A 23,922-nucleotide genomic window follows, 5' to 3' on the forward strand; every position below is an offset into this window, starting at 1 on the left:
CACAAAGTCAACACAATATAGGCTACAAAGGAAAAATCTCAGAAACAGAATGTGACATGAATATAATTTTCAATTCATATTCATTCAAGAGGAATTTAATAAGAGCACACTGGGTAGATGTATGTTAGTTCATGAATCATTATTTGAATCACAGACTTTTAAAATTATGTTTTTTTTTTTCTAGGATCTTCTCCTGAGGTGTCAGCCTAATTTTCCAAAGCTTTCTGGAGACTCATAAAACATCTACAACATATAGTCTATCCATAAGCACATGTATATGATTTGACTGTTTTTATTTCATGCCTGAATACATTCACCTGATCACAAATATTCACCTTAATGCTTTAAACTCTGATACACCTGCAGTGGTAGTTAGTAGTTTGTTTTTATATATTTATTTCTCACATCCTCTTGATCGAATTATACAGCTTTATAATATTGTACACAGCCTGGAGATAAGCAACCTAGCAGAGTGAGCCTATATTCTGCCTTGCAAAGCTGAGCATGCAGTCCTTTATTTTATGAATGTTACGAAGTTCAATCATATGACATACATTTTAAATAGTAGAGGGCATTGCAAAACTGACTTCAATAGCAACAGCTATTTTTTAGCGGTGAGTTGGGGTGAGACTTCTTAGCTACTCTACTGGAAATTGCACCTATGCATGTTCAGAAGCCTTCTCTGAAGTAATGATAACCAAATACAACAGGACTTAATAATGTCGAAATCATGAATGTTGTGTTTAGTTTAGAATTACAGTCATGTCTGAAAAATACCACCAATAAGAAATCTGTTTAATACCAGTACTAGTTTAGTACCATTGTTTTCTACGTTACACTGCTTGTAAGGGTTGTTAAGCACTTATTGTTTTCCACACCAGTCTAGCAGGTGCCCTTTCATGCTCCAGAATAATCATCTACCTAGCTACACTGGCTACACCTACCATAAATAATATCTACGAACAAAATGCTTGTTACTATCATACGATTACTAAGGGATGCTGCAAGTGCTTATTGATTAAATGGGGACATCCCACTTCCTATATGTTTGATATAAGAAATGCATGTAACAAGTTATCAGGGCTCAGAAACACCATCTACTGAGGCCCAGTACAAACTGCATGTATTGCATTTGATTTGCTTTTGTTCCTGTTTATAGTTGATCTTGTTGATTGACTTTATCTGAAGAAGACTGACACCCTGAACACAAACCTTACACCCTGAACGAGATCCTCAGATATAAGTTTCCATGTGGAGATTCATAAATCTTATTTTGCTTTTAATAAGACTGTAAATGGTTATTAGGCCAACACTTTTTTTTTTCTTTTCTGAATGATGTCTTTATATTAGGTTACTTACTGCAATGCTAACAAAAATGTACATTAACCAAACTCTGAGATTCATTGGTCATAATCATTACACTGCTTAAGCCATAAAACATATTTTCTTTGCATAGTCAGGAATTTTTAAGTTCCCAGTACCTAGATAAGGTAAGTAAGGGAGGCAGCACCTGTGTTGAAAACTGGAAGAAAATGGATGGCAAAGAAAGCTGTAGAAGATGCTAAGGCTGCTCTTCGAATCGGAGTAATTATGGGGCAAGTTCAGCATGGAAAAGGAGGTTTTGGTCTCAGTTCAGCTCCTCCTACATGGCACAAGGCAACCCCAGCTCAATGGAGGAAGTTGGTATTCAGTGAGGTGCAAAAGCAGGAGGAACGGCTCAAGTGTGAAAAGGCCATTTCCCAGGCCAAGGAGGGAGAATGAATGAGATGGGAGAGTGTTGAACAACGCAAGATCGGCTGGCAAGACCTGTGGACAATGGAACAGAGCAGGATCAGTTTCCTCATCAAATCAGCATATGATGTTCTCCCATCACAACAGAACCTTAACCTCTGGGTGGGTGAGGATCTCTTATGTCCTTTGTGTTCATCACCTGCAACATTAAGACACATTTTGACAGGATGTAAGGTGGGTCTTAGCCAAGGACGGTTTACTTGGAGCCATGACCAGGTGCTGCAATGTTTGGCCTTAGCATTGGAAGACAAGCGTTACCTGACCAATAAGTTGTCACCAGTTCCATCAATGCACTACAAACAAAAAACAATATTCCTCCGTCCAGGAGAGCAACCACCAAGAAAAGATGTTAAAACCAAGCCTTGCCCAGGACAACTGGAAGCTGCTGGAGACTGGAAGATGTCAGCAGATGTTGGTCAACGGTTTATTTTTCCACCTGAGATTGTCACCACTAACCTTCGACCAGACATTGTCTTGTGGTCTGGATCAGCACGTCGTTCATCTGTTAGAGTTAACAGTATTTGTTTGCATGTGATTTATACAAATTGATGTGGGTTTTACAAGGCAATTATGACTCTGCGTTAGAAGCTAGAATCCAAATGTAGCTGTCTTAATAGTAGATAATTCGATAGGTTGACTGAATGCAAAGAGCGTCTTTATCTTGCAAGAGTGATAATCGTCTTCTGAACCAAAACTATATATACATCTGAGACTGATTTAACGATGCTTTGAATATCAAATATTAATGAAAGAAAAATTGTGTTACTAACGATACTCCTGCTAAGACTAACCTTAATCTTAAATAGCTGTCAGGAATGCAGCTGTAACCTTAAGGGAATCTCCCATAGATTGCGTTTGATTGCTAATCAACCAGTGAGAGTGGGGTGTTGTTTATGTTTCCTTTTCTATACTGTTTAATTTAGTTAATTCTTCCTTTCTGTGTTATTTTTGTTTAGTTACTGCATCTTTAATTTTCCCTTTATTTAGTTGTATCTCTAATAAAACTGTCCCTTTGTATTCACTAGAAAGGTGTTTTATTATTACAATTAAAACTAGTCCAAATACAAATATACCTTGCACACCACACTGACCAATAAGAAACATTACAGATGTCTGGTGAATCATTACACTATGTAACACAATTTTTGTTCCTGGGTAGTAAGTGTTATTTCCTAATTGCTTATGCCTCAAAAGTATAGAAAATGGCTATTATTCCCCATAAACTTTGCTTTTGTGACCAGGACAGTGATATTTCAAAATATCACTATTTCTAATGGGAAAATACAGTATAATCGTAAATCTCAAAAAAACTACTCACTTCTAAATCTTTTTTAGTCATTTTTGTATTATTTTAGTATAAATACATGTTAATTTGGATTCATATGTTGTTTTTTTCTGACTTTATGTGAACGAAACGACACACATTTGCCCATTTTCCCATTGGAAATAGTGATATTTTGAAATATCACTGTCCTGGTCAGAAAAGCAAAGTTTGTGGGGAATAATAGCCATTTTCTATACTTTTGAGGCATAAGCAATTAGGAAATAACACTTACTACCCAGGAACAAAAAACAAAAAAAATTGTTACACGGTGTTATCTGTTTACACTTGGAAGCTGTCAGGACAGTATCAACTGTTACTAAATCGCCAATGCCATTGTGAGAGGCAGCCCAAACCAGCACTGGTTCACCAGTGTGCGTATCAGTCCTTCCGTTTCCCCTTTAACGTTGTGCTTAAACCTCACTTATTATTAGAAACACATTCTGATCCGTAGTGACCAACACTCATTTATTTAGAGCATTCTCTTTCATTGGACAGAGATAGAGTTTCCTAGCTACTACTCTCTAAAAGAGACTGAAAAAAAAAAAAAATCCCAGCCAGCACATGTCTTGCATGACAAAAAGACTCAAAAAGAATAATCAGAACTTCTCATACCGTATCAGGAGAATTAACTGAATGAAACGCATTGTTTCTTGTTTTATCTTGTTCTATCAAACGTGCATTTGCGCTTTCTTCAAACTAGGACCCTACTAAAAGTACAAATTCCCTTTTTTTTGTGTTTAATTTATCCTATTCGGGTCCCTGCAGCCGGGGGCAAGTTAGCCAGGATATAATCCTCAGCATTTATTACTCTTCTTCTGACACAAATTCTCTATGCAATAATTCCTCATCTGTGCTGTCTTTCTTATTGTCACACAGCACCAGGTGGCAGATTGATGTGAAAATGTTGTGTGAATCGATGCTTTAATACCTTGCCCTGCTCACCGGGTCTTCAGCAACTAGCGCACTACAATCACAGTGATCAATCTCAAAGGCGAGACACGGTCTGTCTTTAATGCATGTGTTTGTTCACCGCAATATTGAACAAGTAATGTGCATTACTGATAAATAAGCTGTGTGCACACTGGTGCCACCACAATGATCTTCAATACTACGTCTGCTACACATTGGCTCCGAGTTACATTAACTCCAATTCCAATCAACTTGATTAAAAGACACACCTTATTAGAACATGTGAAAGTTTAAACTCCCACGAGGCCCTTTCCAAATGAAAGAATGTGACAGGATGACAGAGGGCTAAGGCTCAGAGACAATGTAAAGTCAAAAATAAAGTTCTTTATTAAACAAAATAATCAAATAAATAGGCACAAGGGCCAACAGAAAAGAGGTTCAAACAGAAATAATAAGTGAACTTACAAAGTAAATGGTCAGATTCCAAGTTTTTTTTTAAAAAACAAGACACTCTTCTTCCAAAACACAAAACTCTCCAACACAAAGCAAACTCCCAAACAAAAAACACCCCACAGCCAGGGCCTCTCCCAGGAGCCCAATTAATCAATAATTATGAATCATTCAATTAGAGCTCCAGCCACATTCTCACATGTTTCCCTGCCAGTTCCAAACACATTCATATAGATGGGGCAGTTCCCCGTCACAGAGCAGAATAAACATGAACCGAGAAACATCATGTTCATGATGTTGTTTTCTGTTTTACTATTACTAGCTTCTTCCAATGCTTTAGTTATAAGCCAAGATATATCTTTCTGACAAGTTTCCATATCCAGATTTGGAGAAACTCACAGTCTGCATATTACTCTGCCCTGAAAGGCAGTCAAGATTTAAGGAACTGTCAAGAGTCAACACATGTGAAGCAAGAAAAGATTTGCAACTCCATTCCGTAGGGAAATATGCCATCGGCATTAACCCTGTAGCCCAGAGGCAGAGCTATAATGTGTCCTAAATGAATGGGCTGCAGCAGATTTCCATTTGGCTTTCTCAGAATTGCAAGCTATTTTTCACAAGAAAGAACCATGGTGCAAATCTATTTCCTAAACTAAGTAGCTACCTGCAGCTAATGGAACAGTAAATGGCTTGTTTAAATGCTGTTTTTAATACCCTGAGTGTACTGTAACCATGACTCAGAGGCTTTGAACTCCTGGAATCTTACTTCAAAAGAAAAAAGAAAAAAAAAAAAAGACTTTTAGCTCATAAAAATGCTTCTTTTTCTCTAAGGTAATTATACATTCAGCGACAAAACATGCTGTGTGTGAAAGGTACAGATAATGAAAGGGGTGTTGAGGTGTATCTGCTTGCTAATAAACAATATACAATTGGTGTGCAGAATAGTCAAGATAGAGTCGAGAGCTAAAGCTAGTCAATCTAAGCGCAGCACAGAGACCTGGACCAGGGAACAGTTTGAAATTGTGGACACATGCAGGGCAGACCCAGAGAGTGTGGGTTTATGAAATGAGTTACCAAGCCACACTGCTGTTCTAAGTTTTTATGTTACGCTTCAACACCTGTCATTCGTCAGATTCCAAAACAATCAATATCCCAATGTTACTACTTCACTTGTGAGATGGCTTGTTCAGTTAAATTATTTCCATACAGTATATTCAAGATTGGACAATGATCTTTTCAGGGATACCAAGATACTTGTTAAACAAGCCTAGGCAACAACTGCTGTAACAGTTTCACAATTATTGATAGGCCACGTATTTTTTAAATGTACACACACCAGGAAAGCCTTCTTAAGTTGGGGCAGCTTGCTTTTTTACAGTTGTGGAGCGGGTAATGTAGTGACAGCATGGCAATAAGTACAACATGACAACGACAAGTTAGCTTGCATGTTTCAAACTGAATGTGACACATGCCAGTGTCCATGCGCCTTATGCAGTTGTCCATTTATGACCTTTCCTAAATACATGTATTAAATGCTGTGACGGTGTTTGAAATGCAGGATCACGAAAATAAGTAAGTGTGACAGAGAGCGAATTAATCCTAGTCAACAATCTCCCTCCTGACCTGTGTGGGCGCGATATATCTATATAAGTCTGTATATATAACCCAAGATTTCATTGTGAAGCTAGCCATAGTGCTTTGGTAGAAACATTTCGAGGAGAAAGCTACAAAGCAGCAGGCTGCTGCAGCTCAACCTGGATTTAGTGTTGCACTGAGTGACATACGTGAGAGATAACATGTTAATTACAATATAATTTAGTTTTTACAGTATTGTAGGTACATATACTTGTTAACACACAAGTTTCTTTTGAAATGTTTATTTTATGATAGTTTTTCATTTTTTGAAGTAGTGCTTTATATGTAGGAAGTTATAAAATAAACCCTTTTATGTTTAATTGTTCATTTAAATACGACATTTCAGCTGTGGAGATGTTTCATAGGACATGTATGAATAAAACGTTTGAGTTGTATCCGATAGTTTGTCTTTCATTTTAATATTGATTTTGTTTAAAATGTAACTGTTATAATGACTGCAGGCAGTGGTTTTTAGGTATGAGTATAACCAATGTGGTTCTAGTGTTAAGTACATTGCAACTGTGTGTAAGCTTACATCTATTTACTAAATAACTACTATGTAAATACACAGCAATTAGTGACACTTAATGTAAAGAATTTTTATAATACAAACATATTTTTAAATGACGACCACAGAACCGAGTGTAACCAAGGGTTTTAGATTAAAAGCATGTACCATATCTTGAAAAAAACAATGTAATAACCCTTTCTATAACAAATCAATGTACCCATCTGGAATATGCACAGTAAAGGCACAAACATATTTTGCACAATGCAATTTATTCTGCCGGAAAAAAACTAAACAACCTAATCTATGTGAAGAATATTTGATATAGAATTTACAAAGTTTATTTACACAGCCTCACTGCAACAAGAGGAAAGGATCCAGCATCCACATTATTGAATAAATAAATGCATACCACAGAAGAGGCACAGCAATGATGGCAAGGCTACCTGTGTATTGAAAGTATCTGAAAAATTCACTGTCTAACCCTGATGATTGCTGATTCAACCACTGCTTTATTCTAAAAGTTATTTTATAATTCACAACAAGTTTGAGCAACATGTTGGAAAAAAAAAAAAAAAAAAAACACTCTCCCTTTCCCATAATCATTTCCCACAAAGATTGCCTGTACATGTATTTTTCTTTAGATACGTCCAACAACCTCACAGTGCACCTGATCGGGTTCCATCATCGTTCTGTCAAATGAACACTCGGTGTGGAATGTACTGTAAATATAGAGATTTGCTTGCTTGTTTTTCATGATGCAGTATTCAGCATTTGAAACAAATTGTTTCCTTTGGAACGGGAGATAGTTGGAACAGGAGCTAGTAAAGGAAAGGGTAGGTGAAGCAAAATTGTTTTAGCTGCTGAACCTCCTGAGCTGAAGAAGCACTTTAAATTGTGTTTTTTTTTTAATTATTATTATTATTATTATTATTATTATTATTATTATTATTAAATGATATTATTATTATTTTAAAAGATGACCTCCATGGAGCTGTAAATCTCTTATTTTCACCAGTCATGTCATTCTATTTCAACGAAAGGGTATTTATCTAGCAAGTTTGATATGGATATAATTGAAATTGAAATATACTTCTCAGTTGCAGTAATGTACTCACAGTGTAAGCTTCCTTTCAGACTGTGTGGAAGCATGCAAACAAGGGAACTGTTCACATTACTGGCACTGAATTCCATAGCAATAATTGGCTATTTTCATATTAAAACGCCAGTGTATCTAAATCTGCTATTGGGATGTGCCTTCCCATTATTTAAATCACAAGACTGCAGCAATCTGCTTTGTAAGTAAAAAAAAAATAAAACTTTAAACAAAAAAAAAAAAATCATTAAGTAAAAGGAATTTCACATTACAAATTCAGTATTAAGTGTTCCATGCAAATTTTAAACAGTGGTAGCATTTGATAAATATTTAAATATTGATATTTTCTATATTTATTTTACAGTACATTGCTTACATCTGGTAATGGATGAAAATAGGGACTGTTGTTTTGAGGGTTCATTTTAAACATGCACACCCTTATGCACTGATGGTGTCTGTCTGTTTGTCTCTCTCAAGCTTCACCAAGCTTTTATTATACACATTTCTGACAACAATTGCCTTTAATTGGATTCTTGGTGGAGTCTGCATGCAATCTGAATTTTATACCAATATTTTGAACCTGCTTATCAAGACTGGAAAGAACATCTTTGGTTACAAGCGGGCGATGACGAATGGAGCCTGCAGACACATTGTAAGTCTTGTGAGAAGCAACAGACACTGTACAAGACACCCCTACTTCCACTTGACCAGTGTGTCAAGGAGATACCGAATCACACCCAATATTTCTGCAATTTTGTTTCTCTGATTTTGGCACCGAGCCCAGTAGATGACAGCAGTAGCATGATTCCAATAATGAAGAAGAAAATGTTCGGACAAACAGAACCTGTTTGTCCGCAGTACTTTTGTTCACAGTAGGAAACCATGGGAAACTATAAAAAACGATAATGCTTTGTATTGGTGTGGGTGGGTATTTCAAAACTTCACACAAATGCATGGTCAACTGTTGCTAATACTTTACATGGTACCCGAAGAAGAACTGCAAATGTTTGACTGACTGTGTGAGATAATCCCTATGACAAAAACTCTGCTGACAATGCATTAAATTAGATACTGTGCCATCTAGGCTGGCGTAGCATAGAAATAAATACAAGGACATGTTATTCTTAATCTTCAGATTTCAATAGTTGTTGTTCAGGGCATCCGACAGCTAGGAATTTAGGGCTTTGTTATGTTGTTTGGGCAACAATGCATTAATTATGGGCTCAATCTGGCAAGAGCAAAATGGAATACCTTTTAACTTGCACAAATCAAAGGCACTGATACAACTTTACAACATACATTTATTGCATTCCCAAACTTCTTTACCTGCAAGACGGGCTCCCTCAAGCTATGCCTTATTGACACATTCTGTTGCATTTTAATGAGGAAAAGGCATTTAACTCAAGTTTACTTAAACCTGATGAACTCCGTCTGACTTAACCTTTTCCATTAAACAAGGTCTGTGTTTCCCATGCAAAGCCTGTTAAATTGTCATTTCTCATACAATTATCACATCTTCTTTATCACATAATTGTAGATTTTGCTTATGAATGGCTTTAGATAAATTGCAATCTTATGTAATTGTGATGACTTAAAGAAATTGCCTGCAATTATTATATGCATTATCAAATCAGACATTCACTCCAGGGATTTCTCTTTATTAATGGGAAAACAGGAACTTTGTTCTACAGTGAGGATTGTGTTTAACAAATCCAATATTCCACACAAAGCGTGTGTTAACATGTACTGGTAGGATCATAATCTAGTTAAGGTTAGAAGGTTATTTTTTGTCAGGAGTCTGGTCTTTGTATTTCCCCACTGGTTTCAGAGAGAGTACAACTATCAGTAAATGAGTCATCTTTGTCTGAGAAGGAGCAAGTAGTCTTATTTCAAAGCAACTTTTACACTAGGCCAAAGCACCCATAAAAAGGAATAGTACAGTATTATTAAAGCAGTCACCGGATCTCAGATAAATAAATGCAAGTACATTATTTTAGTTTAACTAAAACAAGGAAAGGTGGTCTTTGTTGAATTTAAAGATGTTGCAACACAGAATAGCACTTATTTCTACTGTTACACTGGTCCCTCCTCCTTCCCTCCTGGATGTACTTTTTTCATATATATTTTTGTTCTCCAAATAATGAGTAATAGCAAATTACTCCTACTTGGAAAATGACCAAACTTGTCACAAATACTGGTTTGTACTTATTACTCAGCACCACCCATAATTATAGTTAAATTACAGTACTGAATGGCAACATATAACTAACAAGATTGTTCTTAAGTGTAAAAGGGTCTACTAGCATTGTGATGCAACTTAAACATTACGATCAGGCATTGCTGATTACTGTTTTTAAAAGAGTTTTAGCAAAAATTAATAGTTCAGAGCTTTGCATTCAGCCTATTTAAGAAGTACAGACATGTAAAAGAACAAGCCTGGAGAAGACTGTCAGAAGTGTTTTATCACAGTTCAGCCACAGGGTAATTTCTGTCTACTGGTATTTGAATATTAAATTGGTTTATAATTGTAGGCTATCATGAGGAGACTGCACACACGTAACTGTGCTACTTGCTGATCATTAATGCTGACACCTTTAAACATAAAAACTCTTCTGTTTAGGTTCCTACTTAGACATTCAGAGAATGAACTATAAACAAACACTTAGCCGCTGACTGCATCATTTATCTTGGCTTGTTTTTGTATTACGTTGCAATTACATACTGACACAGTGACATTCCGGTCCATTATTAAGCCACATCATCATTTCCCACAAAGATTGCCTGTACATGTATTTTTCTTTAGATGCGTACAACAATCTCACAGTGCACCTGATCGGGTTCCATCATCGTTCTGTCAAATGAACACTCGGTGTGGGATGTACTGTAAATATAGAGATTTGCTTGCTTGTTTTTCATGATGCAGTATTCAGCATTTGAAACAAATCGTTTCCTTTGGAACAAGAGATAGTAAAGGAAAGGGTAGGTGAAGCACAATTATTGTTGTTTAAAATATCAAATTATATATATATATATATATATATATATATATATATATATATATATATATATATATATATATATATATATATATATATATATACAGTATTATAATTTATTGTTTTTACTGTTTTTTCTTTTCCTTATCAACTGACAGTGATTTTTTGAGTTGGGCAGCTTTTCAATTACTCTGTGTAAATACAGCAAACCGGATCACCTCTGAGCCTGGTCTTAAGCTCTCAGATTCCTAAATTTAGAACATGCTAAGGTAAACTTATTTGCAGCTCTAGCTGCTCAATATAAGATTTGACAGCTGGCTCTTTGCAACAAGTAACCACATTAAATAGTTCTTATTCTGCATTCATCTCAATTACATTATTTATGTAAGACTGTCACAGAGACAATGATTCTTGGTGATAAATCTCCCTCCCGACCTGTGAGGGCGCTGTGTTAAGGGAACAGATTGCCCTGAACTAGATGGCCAGACAATTAATTCCCAGGGTTAGGCAGAAGTCGGCCATCTAGAAAGGGGGCAGAGCTATGGTACACTAAATCGACCCGGAAGGGAAACGATTTGGCAGTCGCGGATTGGTGGAGCGGTTGCAATCATTAACCAAGGGGGCGTGATTGACAGTATATAAGGGGACGTAGCGAGGTGATCTTCCTTTGTTATAGTTAACGCTGAAGCAGAAGGAGAACCATATTGTTTTGTGAGTGTTTTGTTTGTTTGTCGTGTCTAAAGAATATACTTGTCTGTTGTTATTAGACGACTAACACGATCTGGAGCTGTCGCTACAGGCCAGCACAAAACCCGGACAACACTGCACATGTCACAATTAATTGTATTTGCACCATGAGCACTACAGCACTTACTGTGGACTTATGATCGTGTTTGTGTTAACTGTGACTGTTTAAATACTGGGACTATTATTTCGTGACCAACCCACGGATTAAACAGAGCAATAAGCAAACGCTGTGTATTGCCTGTTATCATTATTGTTTACTGTTTGTCATCAGACTTTGGATTACCAAATAAACCATCATTTCACCAGTACTTTGTTGTTTGTCCTTGTCTTGAGCACTACATCACCCCTACACCTGCGCACTGCAAACCACTTTGTCACAAAGACAAACATGTATACATATGTTTTCTTTATATACTTGTAATGCATACTATTGTGATTACATTTCAAGTGTTTGCCAAGTGAGATGTATTTACAAGTGACACTCATCTGCAAACACCACAGCGTTTTAACCCTTGATTATCTTCAGTAATGATAACTTACTGTGCTGGCAATGGATTCCATTATAGCCAAGTGGGCACTTGCAGACGTATCCTATAAATGAGTCCCCCCTGTAAGTCTCACTTATTTCACATGTCCCTCCATTGTGGCATGGGTTAGGATGACAGGTTTCTGCAAATGAAAAAGGAGAGGGTTACAATAGCTACAGAGATGTACTTAGTTACATTTTATACATCATGAAGGCACTCCATATTAGAAATAGTGCAATGAATCTCTCTTTAGAGACATCACTTTACTGGTGCTTTGCAGCCTCTGAATGGTAATTACCCCTCACCTCTTAGGAGACCATTAGTTTTTGGTTTGTAAGCATCAGAAGCACTTTCTTAGCGAGGCTAAGATGTATTTTTTATATTTAACCACTGAACATATTCAGGGTTACTTTACTACTGGGCTACTGGATTTCTTTCATTGAAGTGAGGCTAAACTGCTACTGTGTGCAACTGATGAATAAACAAGGAACTGCTTATTTTACTTTACTGTCTAGCTTGGAGTTATTTGCACCAATTAAGAATAAAAGTGAAGATCTGAATCAGCACAAATAATCTTTGCAATAGGAACTGCTTAGAGTTGGTGAAAATGTCAGTAGAAGAATCTGAAACTTCAAGGAATAGTTTCACTCCCAATGTGGCAATTACACTTGTGAGGGGAAGAATTAAATGCTCTTGTGGATGTCAGATGGCGGTCAACTTGGCAGCTGGGCAGCCAGGAACGCAACATCTGGAATGTATATGTCTCCCCAGCTGTCCCATCTCAACCTTGTCCCTATACAGGCGTTTCTTTAGTTTTACATTACAGGTTCATTGGTCCTATTTACAAAGCTTTAACTCATGATTTTATTTAAATAAGTTGCTGTGAAGAGTTAACAATTGTCAGCACTGCTAACATGGGCTGCTAAGTGACAGCATCATTACAGTTTTATTGATGAGAAAGAAAGCTTTGCAACATTACCCCCAAAACTGTAGGTAAAAACTGTATATAAAGTGAAGTTGTATAAAGACATAAGACAAGCAATGTGGCATGCCGCCAATTAATAATAATGTGAGAACCTCTTTATTTATGTTTCAAGGGGAAGCTAAGAGATTCAGCTGCAGGTACGTTATTAGTATAAATGATTGATGTTAGCAGTACCTGAACAATATAAACAGAAACATATGGAACCACACTCAAGCCCAGCCCTGAGTTAATTTCTTTTTTTTCTGAACCGATTTTGACTAAACGTAACAAGTCTAATCTAATGGGATTAGAAAAATAAACCGTAGCAAGATAGTACTGGCGGACTGTCAATCAAAACACAAATCAGAGCTGCCAGATTGACTATCTGGAGGCAGGAAGCAGAGCCAGTGCTCTGGCAGTAGGTCAGCATTGTAAAGGTCATGTGATTGCTCTGCTGGCAGATGTGATACTAACAACGGATATAAAATTCAATATTTCAAAAAAAAAAAAAAAAAGGTACATGCTTTTGGGATATTCATTTGTTAAGTGTGTTCAGGAAAGTTGTTTTTTGCTTATGAATTATTAAATTAATTTGTTGTGTTGGCTAACTTTTGAGATGCACAGTGTTGTGTGGAGGCTGTGTGATTCAGTGGTTAAAGAAATGGCCCTGTAACAGCGAGGTCTCTGGTTCAAATATTAAAATTAACTGATCAGGTCCAATAGCACAAAGAATTATGGGTGAGCTCACTGAAAATCTATCATTCTTATATATTGCCAATCCCCCTGTTGTACTCGGCAATAACATTTGCAAATTATCTGCATTTACGTGGCAGTTTTATCTGCACCAGACTTGCATACCTCACACACTGAGCATTCCTGGGGCAGTTATTGGGTTACTGATGTTTCAGAATTATTTTAAAGTTGACAAATTAGAAAAAAATCAATCAATCAATCAATCAACCTCTATTTAATATAGCACCTTTCACAAAAGCAATGCCTCAAAGCGCTTTACATGGCTAAAACAGAAAACACAAGCAGGAAATACTATAACCACAGTAAATGAAAATACATGCACAGGAGAGTAAATGCATAAATAAATAGATAAAACAGAAGGCAATAAAAACAAGATGAATAAAATAATAAGCATGCAATGGAATTAAATGCATAAATAAGTAGATAAAACATATACATAAAAACAAGATCAGTGTAACAATAAAAACATAGATGATAAAAGAAAACAATCATTTTTAGATAAAAAGATTATAAAAATGTGTCTTCAGTCTTATTTCAAAAGCTGCAACCATTGGTGCTCCCCTTACAGAAATGGGCAAATCGTTTCATAGTTTAGGGACCCTGTAACTGAAAGCTCTGCCATCAATGCCAGTTTTTAAATTTTTTGAGATTAGTAAGTAGCCCGGCACCCTGGGATCGGAGAGGCCATCTAGGAACATATGGAATTAGAAGATCAGTCAGGTAAGAGGGAGCCCGATCATGTAAAGCTTTGTAGGTTATGAACAGAAGCTTAAAATCAGTCCAAAACTGAACTGGAGGCTAATGTAGAGCTGCCAATACCAGTGTAATATACTCATAATTTCTTGTTTTAGTTAAAATCCTGGCAGCAGCATTTTGTACAAGTTGCAAACGGGATAAAACTTGACTTGGAATGCCGGAGAATAGACAATTACAATAATCAATTCTAGATGTTACAAAGGCATGCATCAGTCTTTCTGAGTCTTGTGAAAGAGAACATCTTATTTTGGAAATATTTCTAAGATGAATTCCTAATATGAGGTTCGAAAGAAAGAACTCGGTCAAAAAGTACGCCCAAGTTTCTCATTTCAGCCTTCTGTTCTAAAGGGAAGAGGTTTCCAGTAGATGCACAAAGGTTGGTCTTAATTGTTTTTTTAAATCTCTGTTTGATCCAGGTTTAACAATAGGACGTTTTTTGACATCCATTGCTTTTTGTCCGTGAGGCATGTAGTCAGAATATTTACGGCCGCAGTGTCACCTGGTTTCAGAGATAGGTATAGTTGTGTCATTGGCATATAAATGAAAGCTTACAACATGTCTGCAAACAATATTGCCCAAGGGTAGCATATATAAAGAAAAAAAAAATCGGTCATAGAATGGAGCCCTGTGGGACACCACATGTGACTTCAGATAGAAGAGAGGATCCATCCCAATTTTAACATATTGTGACCTAATTGAGAGATAGGATTTAAACCAAGACAGAACACCTCCAGTCAGTCCTATGAGGTTCTCAAGACATTCAGCCAGAATTGAATGATCAATAGTGTCAAACACTGCACTTAAATCTAAAATAATAAGAACTGAGGGGAGGCCCGTATCTGAAGATAGTAGCAGATCATTTACAAGGGCAGTTTCAGTATTATGACCTGGGTGTAAAACTGACTGAAATTTCTCATAAACATTATGTAAGGCAAGAAAAGAGTTAAGCTGGTTCGCTACTACCCTCTCCAAGACTTTAGATAAGAAGGGGAGATTGGAAATAGGACTATAGCTGTTAAGAACGTTCAGGTCTAAAGTAGTTTTTTTAAGAAGGGGTTGTACCACAGCATAGTACAGTATTTCAAGAAGTATCTCCCTGCAGCAACAAAAGTTAAAACATGATCACTAAAAGCAGCATCAGTACTAAAAATACAAAACAAAAAATTAAGTTGCATATTCTGCAAAATAGTTTCACTAATGAGATGAGCGCTCCTGGGAAAGCATGGTATAACAAAGCAGTCAAATGAGGTCTAAAAAAATCTAAAATACATTTTAGGGTGGCAGCATTAAAACCAGTGTTAATGTTAAGAACATTAGTGGCATATTATTTTAACATACTTCTCTCTCCCCTAATTTCAGTGAAATGTATTGACAATAGATTTATTTTAGCATTGGTTGTTTTCCTGTTGTCTTTTGACAATCCAAGCATAATGATATGGCCTCAATCATCTCCACTGCCCAGTAACTTACAGTGCAATGTCTAAAAGAGCACAGTTCACTGAAGAGCAATGCTACTTTAATCTTTCCACAAAGATGGAAGCCCTCTCATGCTACTCTGCAAGAAGAGGTAATATAAATTCCTGTACCTCTACCCATGTGATCTACCCATGTGATAGTTAGATAGTGTCCAAATATAACACAATATATTGTATTTCCAGATATGTCCCTCACTTGCAGGGAGTCCAATTTCACTCCACAGTGAGGGATGCAGTAGGCGCTGGCATATCTCAATAAATCTCTGAAACAGCATATGCCTATTACCAATTCCAAATAGATGACAGAAGGGTTCTGTACTGATTTTCCCCCTGCAAAGCAACCGCTCACTCCATCCCTCACTCTGCCACCAGCAATCTGGACAAGTACTGAGCCGGAGTTGAGATTTAAAGCTGGGATTTAAACTCCTGACCTTCAGATGTAAAATGTCAATGTTCTAATCCACCAGTGCATTAAATCATAATGTCTGTTTTCTCAAAACAGTAACTAAATTAACATACTTAACCAAAAACAGACAGTCAATGCAATTGCATAATGTGGGGGCATCACACAAGGAAGACATTTTGTGGCAGGTCTTTCAATGTGATAAAAAGGGCAGGGGATAGCTGTGTCTGGATATTGAAATATTTAGACTGTTTCTGGCACTTGAAGCACAGCAGTTCCATTTATCTAGGTCTTCTCTTTGGAACACAGAGAAAAGGCTTGGATTCAAAGCTGCTTTGTTTCCCCTGTAGCTATGCAACCACTGTGAGGAGCAAAGCCAGGAAACATGCTCACTTTGTATGACATTCTGATTCGTGCTTCATTCATGGAGGGAAAGAAAATATGCGTTCTAGTTCATTTTATCTTTTGTCTGTTAGTTAGACATTGGGATAGAAATACTGAATACTAAAAATTATCACCCTTACACGGTTTTTGAATTGATGCCTAATTTATGCCATACAAATACCTTCTTTGCCACACACACACACACACTATACCTTATTTGCTATACACCCACACGCACACACACACACACACACACACACACACACACACACACACACACACACACACACACACTCACACACATACACACGATCCCTTCTTTGCTACACACACAATATCTTCTTTGCTACACACACAATACCTTCTTTGCTATACACACAGCAGCAATTTCTGCAGCAAATATGATCCAACATTTAGCCACTATTATTTTTAAAATCCAGCTTCCCAGTTCAAAGTTTTTCATATGCAGTGAATTGTGTGTGGCAGGACAGAAAAAAATAGTGTGTTGTACAAGACACAGACTCTAGTTGCATAAATAAAAGTAGTTTCCCTTATTAAAAATGGATTGGGCACTACAGGGATAACAAAAGAACTACATAACTCATACAGTTAGTTTAGCTACATTGATAAATCATGCTGACCTTTTTGGAAATTTGGAAATGTTAAGAAAGCATGCATGGCTTTTATTAGCTCCTGCATGGTATATTCATGGTGGGGGTTGGAGAAAATAAAATGAGAAACACCTGCCATAACACTGTCAACTGGCTGCTGATCTGAATCATGTACGCATGATTGTCTCTATTGTTGGAAATCATCATCTAAGTCTGTTCTGCCCTAGTATAGCTCACACAGTGTGAAACATCAGTAATCTACAATGCCAAACTGAGCGCCTCAAGGTGTATCAAAATCTAGAAGATCTGTTGTCTTGCCCATGGAGGCTTTTAAATATTACAGACATGTTATGGATACCATATAACACATGAATCTATCATGTTAGCTACACCGCATTTACAAAGAAAGTGTGTGCTTCTTAGTTCAGGTGTTTCTTTTATTTATTTGTATTGTACCAAATGCCATAAATTGTTAAGAAGGCCTCAGAGGGGCTCTAGGCTTGATTGATCACATGCAGTGAAAACACAGCAACAGGTCACTTGGAAACTCCTGTGATCATGTTCTGGGTTCTCTTGTACAAATCAGCTGGACACCTGATAACATGTTTTTACACTGCAAGATGCTATTACTGTTCCCCCCCTTGTGCATTTCTCCATTCTGTCAGATCGCATTTGCATCCATCCAAAACCACTCCCCTAAAAAAAAAAAAAAAAAAAAAAAAAAAAGCCTGACAGACTGTGCAAGAAAACTGAACAGGCCTGTATAAATAATAGATGCTGAGGACATTGGAAATGTGATTGTGTTGCCTTTAAAGATCAACCTGACATGGGAATGACATCTCAGAGTTCTGCTGACTAATGTATTCTTTCTTTTGTTTCGATTCACTTTTCCAGTTGGCATATTAATGCACCCCTGTGGCTTTCAATGATTGTCCTTATTGACTGTTATTATTATTGTATATTTCCTGAAAGCAATACTGGACTCGTCTGATTCTCGTTTTTAACTGAGAAAAACTGATAAAACATGGAAATGGTTACTCAATTCAAGTTAACTTCTCCCCTTTCCCATTAAAAAAATATATATATATATCTTTCCCAGTGCAGGTGGGCAATGTCCCTCCTTCCTGACTTGTATGTATCCATACATTCTGCACATTCTATAACACTGGCTGTGTAAAACTGACACCGGCATAAATGTAATTATTTAACCAAGGCACCTCCTCCCTCTTGTGTGTTGCTTTAATAGGGGGCAAACAAAAGAACATCAGTGCAGACCCGCTTACTATATATATATATTAGTTAAAGCTCAGAAAAAAAAGACTAGAAAACAGATAAACCTCTAATTTATCTACAGTTTGCAAGAAATTAAAAAAAAAGATGTGTTTTCTTTAACGAAGGTTTAGTTTTGGAGAAGGTGATTATGTGTTTTCAACAGACTACTTGGGTACACAGCACTGTGTGAAAAACAATTTCAAGAAATAAAATGTAAGTGGGTGCAAGCAAGGCTGTATATATATGAAGATCACAACTGGGAGTTTACAGTAACATACAACTTGTGTTCAGCAGGTAGAAAGCAAGTGCTATAATATAAAACAAGTCATTGTTGTGCATGTGTGTCTGTGTCAAATGGGAAGGCACTTAACTTTCAACAGTGAAGACTGCTTTACATGCTCCAAATGCAGGCTAACCAAATATATGTACACTAAATATTCATAATATATTCCCATTTGTATTACATTTTTATCTGCAAAAGACACAGAACTGTATTATTTTGTTTTCCTGAGAATTAAATGCATGACCTTGCCACCCAGTCCAATGCCACTGCTTGTAACTTTGTTTAATGTGATGTACACCACATCTAACGCAATAATCATGTACAGCATTGTAATCCTGAAAGAAAAAACAACTTCAAATGTCAAGAGGAGCTACTTTCTCTTTAAATATAGTATTGGTTCTTGGTTCTGTTGCACCAATAGGGAGGTATTAACATTGTTTTCTTTATATCGCTCTTTATCTGACATTGAACTTGATGTAAGCTTGTGTAGGAAACTGCCTAGCACTACACTTCCTCATTCCATTCAAACCATTTGGCATTGTGACCTTTCAGCTCTGCTGGCCCAGCCTAATCTACATATACAGGCTGAGTTGGTGGGATCTGCCGTTGAAAGGCAAACTCACATGATTTGAACGAAATGAGAAAGTCTCAGTAAGGTAAAGACAGATATAAAGAAATATGATAACTCAATATTGGATAGACAGAAACCAGAACCCTTACCCATTATAAATATGCTTTATCTACTGTAAGTCCCTGAGCTTCACAGTGTCTACTGTACTAATGCTTTAGCATGATTTCAGGCCATGCTTTTTACTGCTTTGCTGTGCTTTTACTGTGCTCCTCTTTTATAAGGGGTACTATACCTGCAGTTCTTGCTTACTTGTTGGAGCTTGAGTTTTCAATTTAACATTTAAAAAGAAACTGCCTGACATTTTCTAAATAAGAACTGCAGCTACTGTACTTTTTTTTAAGAACAGCACTTTATTTCAGTTTTATCTACTGCTGCCAAGGAAAGCTGTGATAATATGGTTTGAAGCCAGCTAGCTAGTCAGGAGATCCATCAAACACATAATGCTGACCACTCTTTTTCTGTCCGGAATCGTATTGTACTAAACACATTATTCCCTGATTGAGCTGAAACAGGATAAGATAAAAGTATAGCTCTCAACAGCCATGTTTGGCAAATAACGACAGTGTTCATTCATTGCAGCTGACTCTCATATAGCAACATAAGATTGCTAGTTTATAAGTTCTGTCTTCAAAACAACAGAAGGGTGATATTTCATGAGTTAGCATGAGTTTTGTAATACATTACATAATGGGAGAGCTAGTGGAGGATACACAAAAGCAGAAAATGAAGAGTTAATATGCCACACTGACTTACACTGACAGTACATACAGGGCGATACATGCAGGGCTGTAAAAACTCAAATGACATGCAAGTTCAAAATGAGGGGAGCATTGCAATTACCAGGGCAAGTAATATCCCACCTGCTGTAATAGGTTCCTCCCCGTCCGCCGCTGTTGAATAACAAAGACAGGTTGATTAGACACTTGTTCAGAACTATTTTAACATCCTGATTGACTAAAGCACTGCACATGTGCACAAAAACAGTAGGTCTGCAAAAGGGCTTCTTTGATATAGGGTTTGCTTATATCCAAATACTCTTCCAAACTATACTGCAGTAATACAACCAGCAACTTAGTAGTAGTTATAGTAATATTTAGGAAGTAGTTTATGTGCTTCATCTACAGTTGGTTAAAAAAGCGCTAGTGTACTATTCCTTAATACAGCTTTACCATGACAATGTCATTTATTAGTTTTTCCATGCTTAATCCGTGGTTATACTATGCATTTACCATCGTTTACTAATGTCTTGCCAATGCTTTATTTCTTTGCTATGCTTTTATCATGGGAAACTTGTATAAGGGCTGTATTATTTGTCTCTAAATTATCTTCATCTACCCACGGGTTTTGGGGACATACCTGTGACATTATCCAAGTAGTTATGCTCTCAAAACCATGTTATTAGACATGAAAGGCGTGATTTTCATATACTTGTTTATGACCTTTACTGTAACATCTTAGCAGCACAACAATGTTCTTGCAAGGTCTCCTTTTGCTATGTATGGTTTTGTTTTCCAGATTTTATTTTAACTTTGACGGAGGTGAAGCTTACGGCTCTTATTCACAAAGCATTTACTACCATGCCAAGTTAACACCACCTTTTCTTCCTAAAAGAAAACACTAATTTTTAAAAGCTTCAAATAAACATCTCAGGAGGTTCATTTAAGAGCTCCGACACACTTCTTAGTTGTGTCTTAATTGTTTTACAGCCTTAACAGCTGTTTTTTTTTTTTCCTGTAGCAAAAAAAGGTGCAGACTTTATAATGTGGTTAATGCTTTGTGAAGACGGCCCCATGTACCAAAGCCACAACAGATTACATTGCTGGTGACATGACATGTACATGTTCAGTCAGCTTGTTTAATGAAATAAAGTTCTATTTGTTACTTGCCCAGCACTTATTTAAAAGCCAGAGCTGTCAAGATGCTGATACAAACTGAGAGGTAGGATTTTAAAGTAGGTTGTTGTGTTCTCAGAAAGGGACCTGCATTTGTCGCTGAAAAACACAAAACGTTTTTTGTCAGTCAGGTTTCTGAAATAAACTATGACAAGACCCTTCAGTAAAAGGAGTCATTTTATTTGCCACAGCTGGGCTATTCACCAAGAACATGTCCTGCAGACTAAGCTTGACAGTTTAAAAGCTGGTTGTCTCTTGTAAAACACAGTCGTTAGACTACCAGTGAAGGCTTAAAAAGTGTGATTTTAATGTACTTTGCACGGTGCTGGGTAAATTATGTTTTATTATTTCATTTCTTTTTATTTTACTTTATTTTCCTATATTAATCATGAATAATATTATTAAAATACGTAAAACCTATAGATGAGAATAATACGATTATTCTGCCGCTGTTATTTGATATAACACTTTGTGTACACACTTGTAAATACGTTCTGGGAATTTTACTAAGGAATCTTGACTTTCTATATTTTCACATAAGTGCAAACCCTAACAACAACATCAAGTCAGTAGCCTATTTTATATCTTTAAATTTGTTGCAGGGCATTTTTTTATAGATTCGAGGGTGTGCTTGTGCATTCTTTTTTAAGTAAGTCAGAGTAGGTTGAAAAAGTAGGAGGACAACATTTTATGTGTTTTTATTATTTCATATTGTAATTATTCAGCCAGTAAGGAATATTATTTACACTGTGTGTTCTCATACAATACAATTTTCTTTTATACAGCGATGTTCATGCAGAATATCCCAGGAGCTTTACATTAAAAACTAAAAATAATAAGAAGCCATTGGCCAATCAATCAATCCAATAAATATGTTTTTAAAACTGATTTAAAAGATTTAGTTGTGCCAGCATTCCTGATGGGAATTGGGACAGAGTTCTAGAGGCACGGGACATAACAAATAAAGACCCTTGCCCCTCCTGATTTTTAGCATCTTCTGGGAACCCCCAACTGTTTAGCATTTACTGAGCACATGCTGCAACTAGGAGCACAGCGCATCAATAATTCTTGCAAATATTGAGGACCACGTCTGTGTAGTGCCTTACAAGTAGTGAGCAGAATTTTAAAATCAATACTAAGTGTAACAGAACACCAGTGCAGTGATCTAAGAATGGAAGTGATATGTTGTGAACTGCTGGTGTGTGTAAGCATTCTAGCTGCAGCATTGTGAACTAGTTGGAACCGGCACAGCTTACAATCAGGGCCGCCAGCAAACAGAGTAATGGTGTCAAACTCGATCTCATCTCGGTTAAAGGTTGCATAAATGTACGATGTGTTTATGAAATTTCCATTTAAATCTAAGTTATTTCATGAACCTGAGGTATTTCCTTGACAGTATAACCAATTCACAGCCCTCCGTTCTGCCAACATGTTTGTTTTCTAGTTTAAAACATGCCTGTTTCACTGAAACATATTGGAGGACGATGCTCAATCATTGGCATTGATTTTTAGATCAACCAACTACTAGGAATCAGGCTTGTTATGAAATGTTCTTACGTAACTATAGGTGGCACATTGTGAAATTTATTATCTGTCGTAGTACAGTACTTCGCCAAACTCAAGAACTGCTTTTAAATTAAAGTAATATTCTGGAGTGTGTATGTGTCTATTTGTTGTATGTTATGCTCATGTTTTTAAGCTGTGCAGTGCTTTGAATTGGATGAAAGTACTAGGTAAACTAAAACATAACTACAAAAAAATAGCAATATTAACACTTTTTTATAATGATGTATTCCGGTCAAAGGATTTATTTTGCATGAAATAAATGACGTATTCTATTCTAATTAACACGTATTTATACTAAAGTAATACAAAAATGACTACAAAAGATTTAGATGTGAGTAGTTTTTCGAGATTTACAATTATACTGTAGTAGTAGAAGTGAGTACTTTTTCGAAATTTACGATTATACTATAACAGTATAATCGTAAATCTTGAAAAACTACTCACTTCTAAATCTTTTGTAGTCATTTTTGTATTACTTTAGTATAAATACATGTTAATTTGGATTCATATGTTGTTTTTTTCTGACTTTATGTGAACGAAAAGACACTTATTTGCCCGTTTTCCCATTGGAAATAGTGATATTTTGAAATATCACTGTCCTGGTCACAAAAGCAAAGTTTGTGAGGAATAATAACCATTTTCTATACTTTTGAGGCATAAGCAATTAGGAAATAACACTTACTACCCAGGAACAAAAAAAAAAAAAAAAAATTATTACACAGTGTTATTTCCTAGAACTGGACTCGAAGGGCAATGTATTTTTTTTTTTTTTTTTTGTGCATATCAGCTTCTACAATTGCTACAAAATTTCGGCTCCACAAAACTAATATTTCTTAGCAATTTCTCTAATACAGCGTGTCCATACTGGGATCACATTTTGTGCCTGAAATTGTGAATTGTTCTGCATGTTGTATTTGCATGTTCCTACTACCTGAAGAGACTTGTAAAC

At 36.4% G+C, this 23,922-nt stretch overlaps 1 protein-coding gene across 2 annotated transcripts in view; it reads right to left on the reverse strand.

Annotated features, from left to right (window-relative positions):
* The window catches only part of edil3b (EGF-like repeats and discoidin I-like domains 3b), a 158,496-nt gene that overhangs the window by 92,910 nt on the left and 41,664 nt on the right, over positions 1–23,922 (reverse strand). For both annotated transcript variants that reach the window (XM_041244836.1, XM_041244827.1), the window contains exons 3-4: positions 20,376–20,405; positions 11,997–12,125 (exon numbers count right to left, since the gene is read on the reverse strand). In XM_041244836.1, coding sequence (XP_041100770.1) covers positions 11,997–12,125; positions 20,376–20,405 — 159 coding nt within the window. The remainder of the gene's footprint in view (positions 1–11,996; positions 12,126–20,375; positions 20,406–23,922) is intronic.

This window comes from Polyodon spathula, chromosome 1, assembly GCF_017654505.1.
Source record: "Polyodon spathula isolate WHYD16114869_AA chromosome 1, ASM1765450v1, whole genome shotgun sequence".
Taxonomy (NCBI): Eukaryota; Metazoa; Chordata; class Actinopteri; order Acipenseriformes; family Polyodontidae; genus Polyodon; species Polyodon spathula.